Source organism: Quercus lobata, chromosome 3 (genome assembly GCF_001633185.2).
Source record: "Quercus lobata isolate SW786 chromosome 3, ValleyOak3.0 Primary Assembly, whole genome shotgun sequence".
NCBI lineage: Eukaryota > Viridiplantae > Streptophyta > Magnoliopsida > Fagales > Fagaceae > Quercus > Quercus lobata.
The window spans coordinates 32,816,261-32,836,558 of record NC_044906.1 but is presented as its reverse complement, the minus strand read 5'-3'; the positions used below and the strand labels follow the sequence as shown (position 1 = coordinate 32,836,558).

At 30.7% G+C, this 20,298-nt stretch overlaps 1 protein-coding gene and 1 long non-coding RNA gene across 2 annotated transcripts; both read right to left on the bottom strand.

Moving 5' to 3' along the window:
• Nucleotides 1-694: 694 nt before the first annotated feature.
• LOC115979613 lies at nt 695-3,800 on the bottom strand. The gene is made up of 3 exons (XR_004089113.1): nt 3,659-3,800; nt 2,399-2,452; nt 695-930 (listed from the first exon to the last, which is right to left on the bottom strand). It is a non-coding gene; the product is annotated as an uncharacterized LOC115979613 (long non-coding RNA).
• Nucleotides 3,801-15,420: 11,620 nt separating this feature from the next.
• On the bottom strand, nt 15,421-19,815 carry LOC115978830 (GDSL esterase/lipase At5g33370-like). Its single transcript, XM_031100708.1, has 5 exons — nt 19,516-19,815; nt 19,233-19,360; nt 18,679-18,921; nt 17,526-17,778; nt 15,421-15,931 (listed from the first exon to the last, which is right to left on the bottom strand). Exons 1-5 carry the CDS (start codon nt 19,745-19,747, stop codon nt 15,699-15,701), a joined length of 1,089 nt encoding a protein of 362 aa, XP_030956568.1. The 5' UTR covers nt 19,748-19,815; the 3' UTR covers nt 15,421-15,698.
• Nucleotides 19,816-20,298: the final 483 nt, after the last annotated feature.

The window sequence follows — 20,298 nt, the reverse complement described above, 5'->3', positions numbered from 1 at the left end:
ATCACACATCACATTTATAGGCTTTTGATGTGCATGTTTGTGACTCATTTTACTAACAAATTTTGACAATTCTATGTTAATAGAAATGTGAAAATTCCACCACAGAAGTGTCAAAAAGTTTAGCTTTCATATCCAATTTCTTAGACTTTCTAATGCCAAAAATGGTGCATGTTTGCCTGGAAAACCCTAATGCCATTTTGGTGATAGAATGGTGATCTAAGCCTGAGGAAATTAGCAAATATAGGACTGCTGAATGCAAAGATCAACAACTTGTTTGCATAAGCATGCAATTATTAGATTTGACAAATTGAACCACAACTAATGTCCTTGGGGGTCTAGCACCATATTTTAACCCTAAAATATGGTGCATCTTATTATTTACTTATTTGTCCAACATAACAACAAAAAAAAAAAAGAAAAGAAAATATTTATTATTTGTCATGTCTACTGGTTTTCCATTATTTTTTTTCCAACAACAATGTCATTACATTCAGAAAAATAGAGTGACGGTGTTGAAACACATTTACTTCTACTTTAAAATGCAAAATGATTTAAGTTTGATTATTTTTTGGCATGTTACTAATATATAATTTTAATTCTTACAAGGAGATCAACCATTTGGGCATAGCTTTTGGAAACACAAGTATGTATCTCATGCTTCTCAATTATTGCCAAATGGCCTTTTGGCCACTTTTACAAATCATATTTTCCATGAAAGTCATAAAACAAGCACAAAATAAAAATTCAATCTATACCCAACTAAGAACACATTTTAAAGAAATAACAATCAACACTCCCAATAATAAAAAGTAGACCACCTTATATCACCATCCAAGCCACCCGCTTATGTAGTAGATTTTATTCATCCTTTAGCAACTCATTGCCCGCCTCATGAAAAGAGGAACCCAAACTTACAACAAGCTGCTAATCCTGCAAAAGCTAAGTCTAAATTATAAACTACTAAGATAACCAGTGCATAAAGATAAAGTAAAGAAGGTATGAATAGGATGCATCAATTTACTTCCTCAACAACAAAAGTCTATAGTGAGAATAATAATTATCATCATCATCATAATTTTTTTTTTTTTTTGGTGGTTTTTTATTTTTAGTATATTAGGCTAGGAAGTGTTGACCAAATTATAGAGCCCACATCAGCCATGAACAATATAACATATAATTGATTTAATCTTTTTTATTCAATGAATTAATCCCAACTTAGATTTTTCCCACCATCCAAGCTTCAAGGGGCAAACAAACAACACCGAAACCAGAATTTAACTTTGGTTGAAACAAAAACCGTATAGAATAAACCCACTTTAAACCTACCATAGAAATTATTTCATTTTATCCCTGTGCTAAGTTCCAAAATAAAGAGCAAATTGACTTTGGAAGTTCATAGTACATAGACTTCCACATAAAATGAGTTGCACTCACACAACATAAATTGTAGCAAGACTAATCCTCTATCATTCCTTAAACGTGGATATATAATGCAAATAAAATATATATATATATATATATATAAAAAAAAAAAAACTAGAAACTTGGTTTTATTGCAAATAAAATCACAACTACATTTTTTTTTTTCCATACTCAAACCAGTTTTTATATTTGAGAACAAAATCTAAAAACAAATATTGTAAAAGATGAGAAAGTTGAAAAGGAATGAGGATAGAAAGGAAGTAGTAGTTCATGAGCTACTTAGTAATGCTAGGATAAATATCAAATTAATGGGAAATAATGAAAGTAGATTACTAGGATATATATATATATATATATATATATATATAGAGACTTACAATTTCACAATTTCCTTTATTAAACCACATCAATCCTTGATCTCTTTTTTTTTTTTTTTTTTTGAGAATCAATCCTTGATCTCCTTGATTGGCTTAGATTTAAATCCACACTTAAAACACCAATGGTTAATTACATCTTAAGTACTTAATTAAAACACCAACAACTATATATCTAATAACTTAACCACCTAATAGCCACATATATTGCTTTGTACTTAGTATATAATCATAATACAATTAGCCATTCACTTACTTATACATATATGTAGTCAATTATGCATATCAATTAAAGCTTAGTTTTTAGTTTTAATCTAATCTATGATCACTGGTTTTATTGCAAATAAAATCACAAGTACATTTTTTTTTCCATACTCAAACGAGTTTTTATATTTGAGAACAAAATCTACAAAAAAAGATTGTAAAAGATGAGAAATTTGAAAATGAATGATGATAGAGAGGAAGTAGTAGTTCATGAGTTACTTAGTAATGCTAGGATAAATATCAAAATAAAACCAAACAGGATGTTCACAGCCAGAAATACATAATGACCAATTAAAAGAATTTGACCTACCTCAAGTCTTTAAAACTAGTAGTTTTACCTTGGATTGACCATATCCATCTTTACCTCTGCACCCTCTTGGAAGTAACAATCCCTGAACCAAATAGATGGACTTTTAATCTTTTCTCCAACTAGAAAAGAAAAAAGGAATAATGAACATGAGGTTAATAGGTTCTTATGACGCTCAAAACTAACCCATGATTTAAGGATATGTCTTGCATCAATACATACATATACTAACTACCTAACATAAAAAATAAAAATAAAAATAAAAAAATAGAAAGGATTTGGTGCAAATGTCACATAAGAAAATTTATTGTTTGAACTCTTTTTTTTTTTAATCAAAACGGTAGGAATTGTTTGAACTCTTTTATAAAGGCAAATCTCATTGCACTTTAAATTTAAAGATGATAGGATGTATGGTCCCCATTTCTTATTGAATTACAAGTCAAGGAGATCCAATACAAGCAACCATTAATAGGTGTTCAAGCACCCATACCATCAATGTTCAACTAAACCTCATAATTAAAAGGGCCTACTTATCCAGCAAAACTTTAGTTTACCATCAGCTAAGCATCTTAATTCTTTCAACAATAGCACCTTAAATTAAGAGATCAAAAAAAAAAAAAAAAAAAAAAAAAATCCGGAAGAAGAAATGAAGTGCACAATTATAAACATCCACCTGTTGGGCAAACAATATGAAAAGAAATCAAGAAACAGCTACCCCCCCCCCCCCCCCACGGATCCACCCAAAAAAAAAAAGGCTTCTCTCAAAAATTATGCCATTAAGCATATATTTTCTGAACTTACTATTTTCCTAAAATTAATTTACAATCAAGAATTTTTTTTCACATTCTTTGACATTTCACAAAAAGCCATCAACTATCCAAATTTCTGAACTTACAAGCAGGGGTCATTGTTATGACATGTATAGCAGGAGCAGTTCTAAATATCTATAATCCTATTAGGAGGCTATTTGATGGCACAGTTTGTCACTAGTTGCCTTGAGATAGTATACTATCAACTTTTGATTAGGTATGGATTTCATTTCAACCTCTTATATGGAAAGAAAATTCAATAGAAATGGACCTAGTGAAATTGCCTCTTTGCCACTTCCATAGATCCTTCAATGAATTTATTATTATTTTCATAACCAGCCTAGTAATGGTTGTTTATTTATTTTATTTTTTTGTTGATAAAAATTTTTTTATTTAGAAAAAAATAAACAGATAAAGGTAAGAACTCATGCCAAATGAAAATGACCCTAGTAAACACACACAAAATTTGGAGAATTAATTACCCTCTTATAGTCTTCTCATAATTCCACCAATTCCCAGTGTTTAAGACCAACACATCTGCATCTCTCCACTTCACAGAGTTCCAATCCATTTTATCCAACTTCAAGGTTGTCCTCACCTTTTGTGGAGCTCTTGCAGGAGGGCGGCTCTGCAATACAAGAAATGGGGACTTGTAGTACTCCACCGTGCAATGAAATTCATCCCTCCAAGTAATTTTTGCTCAGTAACAACACAAACAACTTGGCAAAGTCATTAATCTGGAACCTGCTCTATATCAAATACCACACAAGACTCTTAACTACAACCAATATATTGGACCTTATAAATGAAAATTTCTAGGTATATTCAACTTTTTCCATGTGAATAGGGTTGTTAATGATGCACCTACTTCTATAGCATATACCACCAAATTACAGAGCTAAACTAACGCTTTAGCTATTAATTATTTTTGGTAGAAAATTCACTACACAAAAATGGCAAGTTGATAAATGCATCAATGACTATTCAATACTAATCGATAAATGCATTTTCATAATTTTCAAACAATCCTTAATTTACAAAAATCTAAATAGAACACAATAAATAATGAAGTTAACATCATAAAACAGTTATTGATAATCAATATTACTCGAAAGTCAAAGCACAATTATTCCAAATAAAACTATACTATAATAAATAATATTGTGGGCCATATAAAAAAATGTAACAAGTTCTTACTTTATCTAAAATATAGGTCATATAGGTTGGAAAATTAATAAAATTCGTGATGGGTCACATAATCAGATAGTAAATAATAATTAAAAAAATCAACATTAAAGAGTTTCCATCATTACTAGCATGTTTATGATATATTTTCATGCCATTGTATGTACTATGAACATATTCACTCCAAATTCTATCCACTAATTAAAAATCCTTTTTTTATAGGTATGACTATCTTCAATACAGTTTATAACAACATATACTTAAAATTACATTGGATGAAACTCTACCATTTTTGTCCATTGCAAGAATATCTCATTCTGAAAGAAATTTAATTTTAAGGGAAGCTAAATAAGTTTGTCATTTTCATGGAACAGTAGAGTACTTTAGCTCGATAATCAGGTCCATTAGCCATGGACACTACTATCACAAGTGGTTAAAATTTAAATTCCAAAATAGAGCAAATTTTTGTTAGCATTACTGCCATTTACAGTTCCTCTAAAATAGAGCAAACTTTAACCAAAATCAAAAATAAAAAGCCACAAAATCAACTAAACTTTAACCAAAACCAAAACTAAAACCCACACAATCAACCAACAATTACACAAAAATATACACATAACCTAAACCAAACTTCAACAAAAATCAAAACTAAAAAACCAGAAATTTAACAACAAATATATATACAAATATTGCTACAAAATAGAAATGAGAGCTAGGGAGACTTACCTTGCTTTGGGTAGGGTTTGTGGTTTTGGTTGGTATTTTTGTGTTTGAAATTTTGGAAAATAAATGGTAGGTTTTGAGTAAAGAAGAAGAGAGGAGGAGGGGAAGTGGGTTAAGGAAGAGGGAGAGGGAGAGGGAGAGAAAATGTGGGTGAGAGGAAAACATCTGAAGTAAAGAAGTGGGAGACCAAAAATGAGAGGCCAAAGTGGTGGGAAGGTGAAAAAAATAAGTAGGAAGTTTGAAAATTTTTAAGTGGTACGAGGGACATATCCCAACGCTTTTGGAGAGACCTATCCCAGCGCTTTTGGAAGTGCTGGAATACGTGGACCCTATTCTAGTGTTTTCAAAAGCGCTCTGACAGGTCTATCCCCATAAGGGAATGAGTGATCCTATTCCGATGCTTTTGGAAGCACTGGAATAGGTGGACCTTATTCCAACGCTTTCAAAAAAGCTGGGACGAGTCCATTCCCTTATGGAGAGAGGCCTATACCAGCGCATTTTGAAGCACTGGAATAGGTGGACCCTATTCCAATGCTTTTAAAAGCGTTGGGATAGGTCTTTCCATTACCATTTTCTTGATTAATAGTAATATAAATAGTTCAAATTATAAATAGTAATATTTAATATTTTCTTGATTAATAAGATTGAATATAATACTTCAAATTAATAAAATATAATTTAACAGTACAAATTAATAAAATAAAATATATTAATTAATAAAAATATTTTTTAATAATTCAATTTAACAAAATTTAATTTAATTTAATACTTCAAACTAATTTAATATATTTTAATTTAATACTTCAAATTAATAAAATATAATTCCTCACTAAAAATTAGTAAAATATAATGTAATAGCTAAAAAAATGTAAGATGAGACTCGAGGACCAACAATATTAAAATATAATTTAATATTTTAATTAGGTTGGGTATATAAAACTTATTTATCCATTAAAACCCATTTAACTAATTGCTTTTAACCCAAACCCAACCTAACCCAATTATTATGGGTAAACCCCAACCCACCCAACTATCCAATTATCAAAATTACCAAAATGCCCCTAAAGTGTAAATGACCAAAATACTCTAAAATCTTCAAAAATGACCAAAATACCCCAAAACCTCAAAATTACCAAAATAACCACGAAACCTACAAAATAACCAAAATACTCCTGAAACCTAAAAAATGACCAAAATACCACTGAAACCTAAAAATTACCAAAATACCCCCAAAACCCATAAAATGACCAAAATAAACCCAAAACCAAAAAATGAACAAAATACCCCCGAAACCAAAATAAAATTACCAAAATACCCCCGAAACATAAAAAATGATGAAAATACCCATGAAACCCAAAAAATGATCAAAATACCGTTGAAACCAAAAAAATGACCAAAATACCCACCAAAACCCTAAAAAATGTCCAAAATACTTCCAAAACCCAAAAAATTACCAAAATACCTCCGAAACCTAAAAATTGGCCAAAATAACCTCGAAACCTAAAAATTAACCAAAATAACCCCAAAATCTAAAAATGACCAAAATACCTCCGAAACCTTAAAAATGGCCAAAATAACCCCGAAGCTTGAAAATTTACCAAAATAACCTAGAAATCTAAAAATGATCGAAATACACCTAAAATCTTAAAAATGGCCAAAATAACCCCAAAGCCTGAAAATTGACCAAAATAACCTAGAAACCTAAAAATGATCGAAATACCCTCAAAGCCTAAAAAATGATCGAAGTACCCTAAAAGCCTACAAATTAACTGAAATACCCCCTGAAACTTAAAAAATGACCAAAGTACCCCTGAAACCTATATATGACCAAAATAACCCCTAAACCTTAAAATGACCAAAATAACCCCTAAACCTTAAAATGACCAAAATATCCTTGAAACCTAGAAAACGACCAAAATACCCCCAAAATTATGAAATGACGAAAATGCCCCTTAAACCTGTAAGTCGATAAAAATACACCCTAAACCTAAAAAATTACCAAAATCCCCCCTAAAACTAAGGGATGACCAAAATACTCCCTAAACATAACAAATGATCAAAATACCCCCTAGACCCCTATTTTGGTAATTTTAGAGGTTTTGGGTGTATTTTGTTCATCTTATAGGATTAGTGGTATATTGGTCATTTTAGATATTTTGAGGGGTATTTTGGTCGTTTTATAGGTTTAGAGGTATTTTGGTCGTTTTAGGGGTTTTAGGGTATTTTTGGTAATTTTAGAGGTTTCAGGTTGTTTGTGGCTATTTTTGAGGTTTTGGGTTTATTTGGGTCATTTCAAAGGTTTAGGGGCAATTTCATCACTTTATAGGTTTGAGTGTATTTTGATCATTTTTTAGGTTTCAGGGGTATTCTGGATATTTTTTAGGTTTAAGGGGGCATTTTGGTCATTTTTAGGTTTTGGGATTATTTTTGTCAATTTTTAGGCTTCAGGATTATTTTGGTCATTTTTAGGTTTAAGGGTATTTTGATCAATTTTTAGGCTTCGGGGTTATTTTGGCCATTTTTTAGGTTTCGATGGTATTTTGGTCATTTTTTAGGTTTTGGGGGATATATGGGTGATTTTTTTGGATTTCAAGGGTATTTTCATAATTTTTAGGTTTCGGGAATATTTTGGTCATTTTATGGACTTCAGGGGTATTTTGGTAATTTTTAGGTTTTGGGGGATATTTTGCTCATTTTATCTATTTTAGGGGTATTTCGGTCATTTTCTTTGTGTTTTGGGGATATTTTGGTCATTTTTAGGTTCTGAGGTATTTTGGTCATTTTTTAGACTTTGGGAATATTTTGGTCATTTTTTGAACTTTGGGGGTATTTTGGTCATTTTTTGGGTTTCAAGGGGTATTTCAGTCATTTTTTTATGTTTCGGGGGTATTTTGGTAATTTTAGGTTTTGAAGGTATTTTTTAATTTTTGGGTTTCAGGGGATATTTTAGTCATTTTTTGGGTTTCGAGGTATTTTGGTCATTTTGTAGGTTTTGGGGTTATTTTGGTCTTTTTTTGGGTTTTGGGGGAATTTTGGTCATTTTTTAGGTTTAAGCGGGTATTTTGGTAATTTTAGTGGTTTTGGGGTATTTTAAAGTTTGTTGATTTGTAGAAATAATACTTGGATCATAATTGGGTCTAATTGGGTACCCATTTAAAACCCAATAAACATTAATGTTAATTGGGTTAATACCCATTTATCCCAATTAATAATTGAGTGGGTTTGGGTGAGCAAATGGATTTGGATTGATTTTACCACCCCTAGTGTTATTCAAGTAATCAAGGGGTTTTCCACCTTTTTTATGCATGGTGGGGTGCTTTTGTCATTTTCTAGCTTTTAGGATTCATTTCGATGTTTTGGGGATATTTCTGTCATTTTTTATGTTTCGGGGATGTATCAATCCTTTTCTGGGTGTCAAGTGTGATTTGGACATTTTTTGTCTTTCTAGGGGCATTTTAGTCATTTTTCAGACTTATATGGGTATTTTGGCTAGTTTTAGACACAAGGGGTACTCCAGTCATTTTCGATGCCTTAGGGGGTGTTTAGGTCATTTTTGATGTTTTGGGGGGTATTTTAGTCATTTATTAGGTTTCAAGGGTATATTGATCTTTTTCTAGGTATCGGGGTGTTTTTGCTCTTTTTTGATGTTTTAGGGGGTACTTTGGTCTTTTTTTAGGTTTAGGAGAGTATTGGTCATTTGATAATTAACAAATCCCTCCACAAGTATAAGTGCTTGTGGGGTGTGAAGGGCAAGCGCCGGGGTTCAAGTCTCTAGGAGGGAGTTTCATACACATATACAATTAGATTAGGCTATAGTAGAAATTCTATTTTGTGTAAAAAAATTTAAAAAAAAAATCCCTATAGGTGACCTATCCTAGCGCTTTTGGAAGTGCTGGGATAGGATCACTCCATTCCGTAATGAAGAAAGACCTGTCCCAGCGCTATTAGAAGTGCTGGAATAGGGTAACCTATTCCAACGCTTTCAAAAGCGTTGGAACAGATCCCCCCATTCCTTTATTGAGAAAGACCTATCCCAGCGCTTTTTGGAGCGCTGGAATAGGTTAACCCTATTCTAGCACTTCCAAAAGCATTGGGATAGGCCTCTCTTCATAAGGGAATGGAAAGACCTATCCCAACGCTTTTAATAGAGTTGGAATATGGTCCACCTATTCTAGCGCTTTCAAAAGTGCTGGGACAAGTCCCCCCATTCTCTTATGGAGAAAGACCTATCCCAGCACTTTTTGAAGCGTTGGAATAGGGTCAACCTATTCCAGCTCTCCAAAAACAGACTTATTAGTGTTGTCCAAGACTATATTATTTAAGTATGAAAACATATTTTAGTGGAAAATTTGTTTATTGATGGACCTATGTTTGGTGTTGCTAGGTTCTAATTCTACTGATCTATTGTGACTTAAGGGTGGTTGATTTCATTTTTGCAACTAAGAGGTAAGTGGTGTTTACTAATTTTGGTGGGTTTTCCCAAAATAGTTTTGATTATCAAACTATCTTTATAAAAAAGAAATATGTTAATATTCTATAAATATATTGATATCCTATAAATGTTTGATGTTCATATTATATGGAAACATTGACTATTTGTTATATGAAAAACTTGTGGGACAACCTAAACTTATTTAAATTGTTTGTGTGGAGAAATATTTGTATTTTTGAGTATTATGATTGGATTATTTGTTGTGAGCATCTTGAATTTGTTTTGAATCCTATGGCAAGTCGTGATTAAAAGCTCAATATTGTATTAATACTTAACAAGGGACAATCATACTGTAACTAATCATTAGCAAGAGACAGTCCCTACAGAGGACAGTGCAAAATTGGTAGCTCCTTAGCAAGGGAGTATACCATTAATGCTATGAAAATGGAGCTCCTTAGTAAGGGAGTGCACTTTTAGATTCCAAAGGAACTACTCGTAAGACATGGGATGAAAAGGGAGTTCCAGTCCAAAAAGGGGACATAACAACCCTGTCAATAGGGCATAAATGTTGACCACAAGAAAAGCCTAGGAAATTATTTGTATAATGGTGTGGTAAATAAAAATGGCTCACAATACAATGATATTTTTATATGAAATACTTGATGTTAAAATATTGATGGGTTACAAGTTATAACTTTGTTGTATGAATCATTTATTTAAAAAGGTTTGTTCCCATACTCCAATGTTAGTAGATTCCACTTATTGAGTTATCTCATCCACCCTCTTATTCCCCCTTACAAATATATTAGAGGGATCATGGGAGTAGAGATTCTTGAAAGACAACAGTTACAAATTATTTTATGAAACTGGGGATTTCATTATTATTTTAATGGTATTGAATATTGTACTAGAGAATTATTTTGAGGATATTTTATCTTTGGTGGAATTAGAACTCTGACAATTGTGATGAGATTTTAGGTTTTTGGTTACATTTATTTAATATTTTTATGGATTATTTAGATTGAATAGACATTTATTATTTATGTTTTTGGGGCATTACATCTCTCATCCTGCATTTTTTAAACAATGCTTTAGCAAGGTCCTAAGACTTGCAGAAAGATTACTTGTCACTTGCCTTTAGGTTTGATTACTTAGCTAGAAAAGTAAAAGGGATGTCAAATGTGTAATCTAATTATTTGGATTGTTTCTAGCTTTAACATATTGATATTCAAGAAAATCTGAAGAATTCTACTTTTTAAAATGCATTCAACGTGTTTTTAAATCCACAATTAGATAGAATATAAAAATAATAATTTCATATATCTTTATCAATATGCAATAAATTTTGGATTCCAGCATCCTTTTTTTAAAATTTAAATATCTTAAAAGTGGCTTACTTATTTGAACTTTTTCTCAAAATTTTGGTGGTATCTATCAAAACTATGAGCATTTTATATTCATAGACTTTGGCTTGACTTGAGTTAGCAAGCATTTTGAACAAGGGACACTTAGATTGCTGATTGGAGGCTTCCAAGTTCTGTTTAGATCTGTGTTTCATGATTGGCACTTGGGCTAGCTAACTTGTTTTGACTTCCTTTTAGGTTGTTCTACCTTTTTTGGGGTTCTTAACACGTTTTATTGACCTACTATTTAAATTAAGATTAAGGAGGTGATCAATGTATAATATCATTCTTAAATAAACATAGTGTGTCATCATATTTTTTGTTTCTTGGTCAAATGTTTGGTATGTGTGAATTTATTATTAAATAAAATAAAAATATTGATAATTTCATTTAAATAAAGACTATAAAGGTTTAGTGTTGGTTTTGCAAAAATGAGGAAAGTAAATTCAAAATTATAATTTTTGCAAACTTGTAAATTAAGTAGGAAACATAATTTGGGTGACCTTTTGAAAAAAAAACCTTGGTTTTATAATTCCCTTTCTTAAGAAATCAATTAATTTTGTTATTCTTTTATATAAATATATATATATATATATATATATAAATTGTTTAGAAAACTATTTCTCATTTCCCTATTCTAACTTATGATATTGGAGAAAATTGTGGTAATTATGAAATCTATACCAATTATTTCCTTAATGATTTTAGTTATATGGACAAGCTGATCCATCTCATCTTGAATGCATAGTTTTAGAATGGAGTTCCAATATATATTGATTTGATATATAATAATTTTATCAATTTTTGGGTAATTAATACACATACTTCTTCTTCTTCTTCTTTTTTATTTTTTTTTTATTTTTTTTTTCTCATGAAAAACATATTTTTCTTATGCACTAATCATTTTCTTTTATAGACAAAGTTTAGCTACAAAAATCTAGTCGTTGGATTACATATTTTTTACGCTTTTAATACACATATCAAATTTTGTTCTAATTGAATATTATTTACTATATGATCTATAAGATTATATTTTATGCATAATTTTAAATTATAAAAACTTACAATTTAAATAATTTATTGATGACATAGCTATTGATCTTTAATTTTTTAGAAATTTTGGAAGTATGGAGAATATTAGAAGAAAATGTAATTCAATGGTAGATTTGTCAAAATTTACTTCCAATAAAAAGATATTGATTAAGGTTATAGCCTTAAGTTACAACTAATTTTATAGCTAAAATTTGTTCTTTCTTTTATACAACATCCTACATTTTTTTTCTTGATAACTTTGCGTACTTGGTGACACCATAAACTAAATAATCTTTTACAATATATTAGTTCCTTTTTGTGTATTAAATCTTTTTTTTTTTAAATGATTTGTCTCCTACTTTTTTTAATAGAGGAATTGAATGTTCTTTTTTATCTACACTAATTATTAATGTGTATCACATTTTGGTGTTATATACTTTCAGGTTCGATTGGAGGAATCTTAGGGTTGGTGCAGTCTTTGCAGTTGATTCTCAAAGTGTCCTTTGTTTTCTATTATGTCGATTTGAGTCTTGTAATAATAGTATTTTTTTTTAAAAAATGTTACATCATTATATATTGTGGTATAATTGAGCAACCTATGTTGTTTGAGGTATTTCTGAACTAAACTGATGTTGTGTGGAATTTCAATTTCATGTTATATTATCTTGATTTGGATTTTTTTTGGTTTATTGCCGCTATCCTATTTTGACCTCCTAGTTTTGTCAAACATTTCTTGCAATTTTTTTTTCTTTTTTTCTTTTTTTTAAGGAAGAACATTTCTTGCAATCTCAGCATCTTAAAATTGCCATTTTTACAAAATTGCCTGAAAATCAAGGTTATATCAAGATAAATTAAAGCCTATCTACCCTTATTAGACATCGTAATATTGGATTACACAAATTAATGGTTAAACCCTAAATTTAGCCAAGTTTAACAATGTTTGATTGCTTTTAAACAAAAATCTAATAGTCTGGTTAAAGTAAATATGGTTCTTTTTTATTGAACTTGAGATTCCCTTTAACTATTTGCATAAAGTATATGTAACTGATGTTTCATCTTTTATCGTAAATCAAATATGTGACAATTGACTTGTAGCTTAATAATATTGATTGATCTCTTTTATTAGGACAACAAAAGTTCAAACTCAATGATGATGCCAAAATCATCAGTTGGATCACTTGTCAAATCCGGAGCTTTAGACGATCTTGTAGGACCTGCAAGATAAAGAGAGTTGATCGAAAAGACCACCGGATTGTGCCTAGTGGGGGAGCCTCCAATACTTAAGTTAGTAACAGCCCATATCTTTTGTATATAGATAGTATTTTGTAGTGGTTTTTGACATACCTTAGCTAGTGAGACTGATTGTCCCTTTTATAGATGACTTAGGTAGCTGTTGTACATAAATTAAGGTGATTATTACCTTGATTGTAACGTTTTTTGTCTTGATGAAAGTTTAAGACCTTTGATAGTTGTTATTGAATATGTTGAGCGGTTATCTTTGATGGTCTATTAATGATGCAAGGTCGTCCATATTAACGGATGAACTTAATGATTTTTCTAGATTCATCACTCTCCACCCTCATTTGTAGTATGGCACGAATTATTATTAAAATTGCACTAATATATGTGTTTTAAGCTTCAAGCAATCACCATGGCATATTTATGTAAATAGCCTAAAATACAAATTTAAAACTATCCAAATATATAAGCATTAAAAAATAATCAAAATTAAAAATAGAAATCACTATAACTCTCTCTCTCTCTCTCTCTCTCTCTCTCTCATACATACATGAAAAAGCCAGAATTCAATAATTAAAAAGAATCCAAAAAACAATAGAAAGCAAAGTTAAGTAAAGAAAGACTCATGATAATCAAATTAATCGATGCAACTAGATAAGTTGTCCTTGAAAGTAGGCAAGTGAACTCAGGTGAGTTTCACACAATAAGAAAAATAGAGGATATATAAACTTGAATAAATTTCATTAAATAAGGGATTTCAAATTGTTATGAAGTTAAGATTTTTAATCAACTTAAGGACTCAAATTTTATCCTTTGTTGATAATAGAGTCATCAAATGTCTGTTGTAATTGATTTTATCTCTACTCTTCCATGATTGGCAAATGATATCAATTGTTTTGCTATTCAAACTAAGGTTTTTCCATAGGTTGTAATTTCATGGCACTTGCCAAGACATAAGGTGCTTAACAAGAAACGTAACTTATAATAATAATAATAATAATAAAGGATGAAGAAGAAAAAGAAGAAAAGGGAAGCATGAAAGTTGAAACTAGGAAAAAGGGGGGAAAAAGTGTAAAAGAAAAAACAAAAAAAAAAGTACTAATAGTGGCGTAATACTAAACGCCCATTTAGGAAAAAATATTTTAACAGTACCATTTGAGTAGTAGAGTAATGTTGCACTGTTAACTACAATTTGAGCAGTAGAGTAATCCAATAAGAATAATTAAATATATAAAAATAATAATAAGAACAAAAGACTCGTGTGTTAATCTTTTTTTGTCGAATGAGAGATCATAAATATAAGTTCTTATGGGGTTGGGGGCAAGAGTCGGGATTTAAATCTACGATAGGGAGCTTCACATACATATACATTTAGATTAAACTAGAATAGATTTCTATCTAAACTAAATAAAAATAAAAAGAATAAAGAAAAACCTCTCCTTATTTTTGTATTTACGCATACCTGCTAATTAAAAACACACGCACACACACTCACGGATCTACTAACATATAGGCCATACATCACAGCCCCTCCACTCAACCATCATATTTGCAAATCAGACACTAGCCCCAAAATCCAAGCTTCCCCATCCCAAGAAAAGCCCATTTTATGTCATTCAAACCCGTACCAAACCAAATGAGCCAATACCCATTAAAGAACCAAGCCCAATTCAGTTCTACCCAAAAAAACCAAGTTCAGCTCCTTTTGTTTTTTTTTTTTTTTCTGAGCTCGATATGAACCTACATGAAGCCCAAAATCCATTATCAACCTAACTCAATAAACCCATTTGAGCCGACATGGTTTAACCCATTGATTCTATAAACCTTTAGAACACAAGCCTAATTTCTTTAGCCCAAGTAATCCTAAACCTGTGTAATTAATCCAATCCATACCAAAAGCAAAGCCCAACCCCAAAGCCCACTAGAACAAAAACTTCACAAAAATTACAACTTTGCAATACACTTCGCTGAAATGACAAATAGGCCCATATACTTCACATAATTCATTATTATGTCCTTAAACTTCAGGTTAATTATATGTATGCCCCTATACTTTATTAAAATTAAAGATATATCCTTCAACTTCACAGAAATAGATAAAACACCTCAATTGCCAAAGCACCAAAATCACCAAACCAACCTGAAACTTCATCATAATAGCCGAAATAACCCCAAGACCACAAAAATACCAAATCAACCTACTAAAGTTAAACAAAATGACCAAAAATAATTTCAAACCATAAATGTTTAATTTAAAAATAGCATTATCCAAAAGGCATATAGAAATCAACCATAAGGATGTAATCTTCTAATTAATCAATAAGTAACATTTTGTAGGGCAGTTCAGTACAAACAGAACACTTAATACACCAGCACTGAAGACTTGCTTATTTTCCAAAGCCGATAAACCGGCCTTAAATTTCCATGACAATAAGAAAAATAATTGACTGCTTAAACATGAACATATATAACTAAGACGAGTTGATCATCAAGAAGTGCAGAAGATTATCAAGCCTTGGAGTCCAAAGCCATAATGGTGCTGAGATTCATTGGGTGCATGTACTTTGTGGATCCAATCATAAATTGTTGTACTATCAGTCTGTTGGCCCTTTCAGATGGATGGAAGGGATCCCAAAATACATAAACATCTCTGTTCGGGCACAAATTTGATAAAGGTGTGCATAGTCCAATTCCATTGTATGGTCCTTGTCCACAACATGCTACCTTTGATGTAACAAATCCTGCAAAACCATGACACTCATATTAATTACTTCTCTCTTTTTAGCTTTAAGACTTCAGAGTATTTTTAATCACAGGAAAATCCTACTTCTGCAGAAAGTGGACTTAGATTATATTATTTGAAGCCGCAGTTACTCAAAATGTTGTCTAGTTAGTGCATAGCATTATTAGCATTTAATCACATTTCACCAAAATTTTCAAGTAATATAGAGAAAATAAAACAAAAAATTCGGTTAATTTGTTGACATCTTAAATATTTTTATATAATTCACGGTTTGTTATTAAATCCAGGTAGAAGTTATAACAATAATTGAAGAATTAATTATATCTCTATATCATAAAAACATTGATAGATTACTATAATTTTTTTTCACAATTGGGAGATATCTCTTTCAACAAGGTGATATAAGGGGACCCGAGTATATAAGACTGCCCTATCTTATTATGATATTTACTCCCAGTGGTCCCATGAATTTTCTATTGAATATTGTTGCCTTTCTGTCTGGTCACCAAATTAACGGCCATGGGTTGTTGCAACTACCATTCCTGAATGACGTTTCATTAAATACATGGATAAAGTTGAAGTGTTCCTAAACATTTCCCTCGATTTCGTATCCAAACTATAGTATCTAGTATCATATGTAAATTAAAGATAATCTTTCAATAATATAATTACTAAAATGAATTTTCAAATAATAGATTAAAAATAATTTTAAATTACAAAACAAAGGTAGATCATGTAAATCTAAGTTCTAACCAACTTCAAAAATAATAATAGATTATAGAATAATTGAAAAATAAATAATAATATATCATTTTTTTTATACAAGATAGAATTCTACTCTAACCTAATCTAAGTGTATATGTGTGTGAAATATATCATTTAAATACCTTGAAACTTTTGGTTTTTGAGGTTTAATTAGGGTTTGATAGTATTTAATTTTTTTAAAGACTTTGGAAATAGAGTTTCCCTTAAAGTAACTATGTTAATAATTTTACTTATGTTTTATGTGACTTGTAATACTTATATTGAGACACATTGTCATGTAACTTATAATATTTATATTGAGTTGCATAGTGCACACGTTGTGTATATGCAACCCAACTTTTATATTAAAAGATAAAATTATGGTAGATTATTTAAAAATATGAATAGATAATAAAACTTATTTTAAATATTTAGATGCTTTGTTCGTATAATATTAATTGGGTAGATTTTTTTTATTAAAAAAAAAAAAAAAAAAAAAAAAAAAAAAAAAAAACTTTGAGACTATAGTTTCCCATTGTTTTCAATGAGGTATTATAGTTTCACTTACAAAAATTCTTTATTTTAATACTTCATACTCATAGTAGCTAGGTTATATGACTTTAAGGAGAGAAGAGAAGAAATAATTAAAAATTAAGAGGGCATCCACTTGGAAATTGGTACAATCAAAGTGTGTAGGACGCCGTCTTTATTACATAGTGTATGAAAACTCATAGTAGAATATGTTTTTGATATTTTGAAGTTTGTGAAACAACTTTTCTAGAAAGTATGATAAATTGTTAATAACTTTTCTGAAAACTATAATAATTTATTCATGGAGGTTGACATACCATATGCTTGAGGATCATTGATGAAATCCATTTTCATTTCGAAAGCATTTGCAGAAACAAAGACATCTGAACCAATCTCACTATTAAGTTGATTAAGCATTTGAACGAGTTGTGGGTTGAACAATGCCGCAGCTCTTTGTAGCTCAGCTGAGCACTCGCCATTTCTGCTACGCTGGGCCAATTCTGCTGGTACACAACCCAATGGTCCAGTACCAGTCACCAAAACCCGCCGTGCTCCCAACTCATATAGCCTCTGCATGCATTATTTTTATATATAAGTCTATTTTTTCTTTGATAATTCAATAGTTGGAATGGGGAGATTTAAACCCTGAATGTATTTAGTGAAAATATTATAAGGTATCAATAGAATTATACAACTGCCAGTAACTTAAACTTGTGTTTAGTGCAAGGAAAGGTAGTATTTTGTCGTAAAAGGAATTGCATGACATTAATGATACAAGGAGTGGCTATTCAATTCCTTTAGCAAGGAGAGAGAGAGTCCTATCACACTCTATTATGTTTGGTTCCTTAAAAGAGCTTTAATTAGCGCAATTTTGAATCATTATTTGTCTCCATAAAAGCATTCATGAAAATAACAAGCACAATTATACTTATTGGCCTCACCAACCAAAGTCATATAATAACTCGATATGCCACCTATGCCTCACACAAATCTTTATCATAAATAATTCGTTTATACGTCCCCTTCACCATTATTTTCTTCCTAATTTCCTGTGATTCTTGTCTCGACATTGTGTTATTTATGGTGTAAACATGTGCATGCAGCAATACTTAAATCACATATATAATTCATCAAACAGGTAACAGCGTTTTAAAAAAAAAGAGAAAAAAAGATAAAGCTAGGAAAATTTAGGTACACTATCATAAATGTACTGCAATAGGTTTTTCTATTAAATTCAGTTACATATTTGCAATAAATAAGAATTATTCTTGAAAAAATATAAAAATGTTTTTTTTTATTGGTCTATGTCACTGATGATAAAATAATGCAGTGATTATGACATCAAAAAATTCTAAGAGTACTAAGACATATATTTATGAAAACGGAGTTGAAGTTCACAAATCATTTTCAATGTCACAACCATTTTTAGCATGTTAAAATTACTAATAGAGAAAAGGAACAGGAAGTTACCCTTAGAACTTTTTGATACTCGGAAATGAGATAGACAACATAGTCTGGGAGAGAAAACTGGCGAGACCTTGCAGAGAAGGGCACTAAGTAATAGTTGTTGACGAAATCGTTTCCTCCTAGAGTAATGAGGACGAGAGCCTGATTCACAAGTTGCTCAGTCTGCTCAGCCCCAATAAGAGCACTCACCCGTTGTTGGTATTGTTGAAAGTAATCCAATTGTTTGCAAATTCGGATTATGTTTATCTGCAAAGTTAAATAAAGCAAGTTTGGACACAAAGTATTAGTTACATTATTCATCAATCCTTTTGCTCTCTCTAATTTAGCTACATCTTAAAAGAATATAACTCAACATAAGTTATTCTAGTTTCAAATGTAAGATAAATACTTGCACTTTTCCTTACTTGAAAAAGAAAATAATTATAATACTTCTAACCACAATAGTAGTAGTAGTACATAATATGAACAATAATAGTAACAATAACATTAACAATAACAACAAAAAATTTGTTTTGAATGTAAAATAATAACAAATTGAATATCGTTCTTCGACTTACAAATTGAATTCCGGTGTCATTGAGAATTCCAATCCCAGCAGAAGCAAAGTTGGCACCAACAAGTAGTCTCTCATCTTTGAGCTCAGGGCTCAAATATGGCAAAGTGGGTTCTGACCCAATTTGCTCACCTAATGACAAATGCAACATTTTTAATGTATATAACTATAAATACTAAAATCAAACCCCACATACAAGATTATGTTATATTAGTAAACAAGAAACGGTTTAAAGAAGTAAATTATAAATAACTACAATAAACATAACACAAACATAAAAACCCTACTGATAATGTCAGGGATGTTAAGGCCATTAGAGAAACGGCCAGTGGGTCTGTGAGTTGGATAGTCAATGCCATAAGGGGGTGAGTCGGCACGAGCAGTGGTGGCAAGGTAGTCATTGTTGCCACTATCGACTAGTGAGTCTCCAAAAACAAAGAAAGCTCGAGCCTCAGCTTGAGAGGAAATAAGACTCAATGTGATTACCAGACCTACTACACTAAACAAAAAGCGGTCCATAGAGATTGTTTTGTTAGAAACTCAAGGACTGCTCTTATGTGTGTACACTACCACATGTGAATGAGTCAGTAGGGCTAGCTTTATATAAGGTTCATGCTCTGGTTTTTCACTTTTCATATCACATTAAATTGCTTGTTTCTACCACCATTGGGTACAGACAAAGGGACCACCTTTAAGCTAGTTTACAGTGGTTTCGTTTTCTCGATAGACAGAATATTAACATTATTAAACTTTAAACCCGTTGTGCTTATAAGCTGCTTGTCTTGAATTTAGCCAAAAAAAAAAAAAAAAAAGCTGCTTGTCTTGAATTGTCCATTTCGATATAACTAACAGTCTGGCATGGCAGGACATGTACTATATCTGTATGACAAAATTTTTTATAATACTCCTATTGTCTTACATAATTTATTTATTTATTTATTTATTTTTCTTCTTTTTGTTGTTCGAAAATAAATAAAACTTTCTGAAAGTAAAAGATTATATTCTTATATTAAACTTGTCTTAAGGTGGAAAAAAAAAATTCTCATTAAAAATCATGTTAATTCTTTATT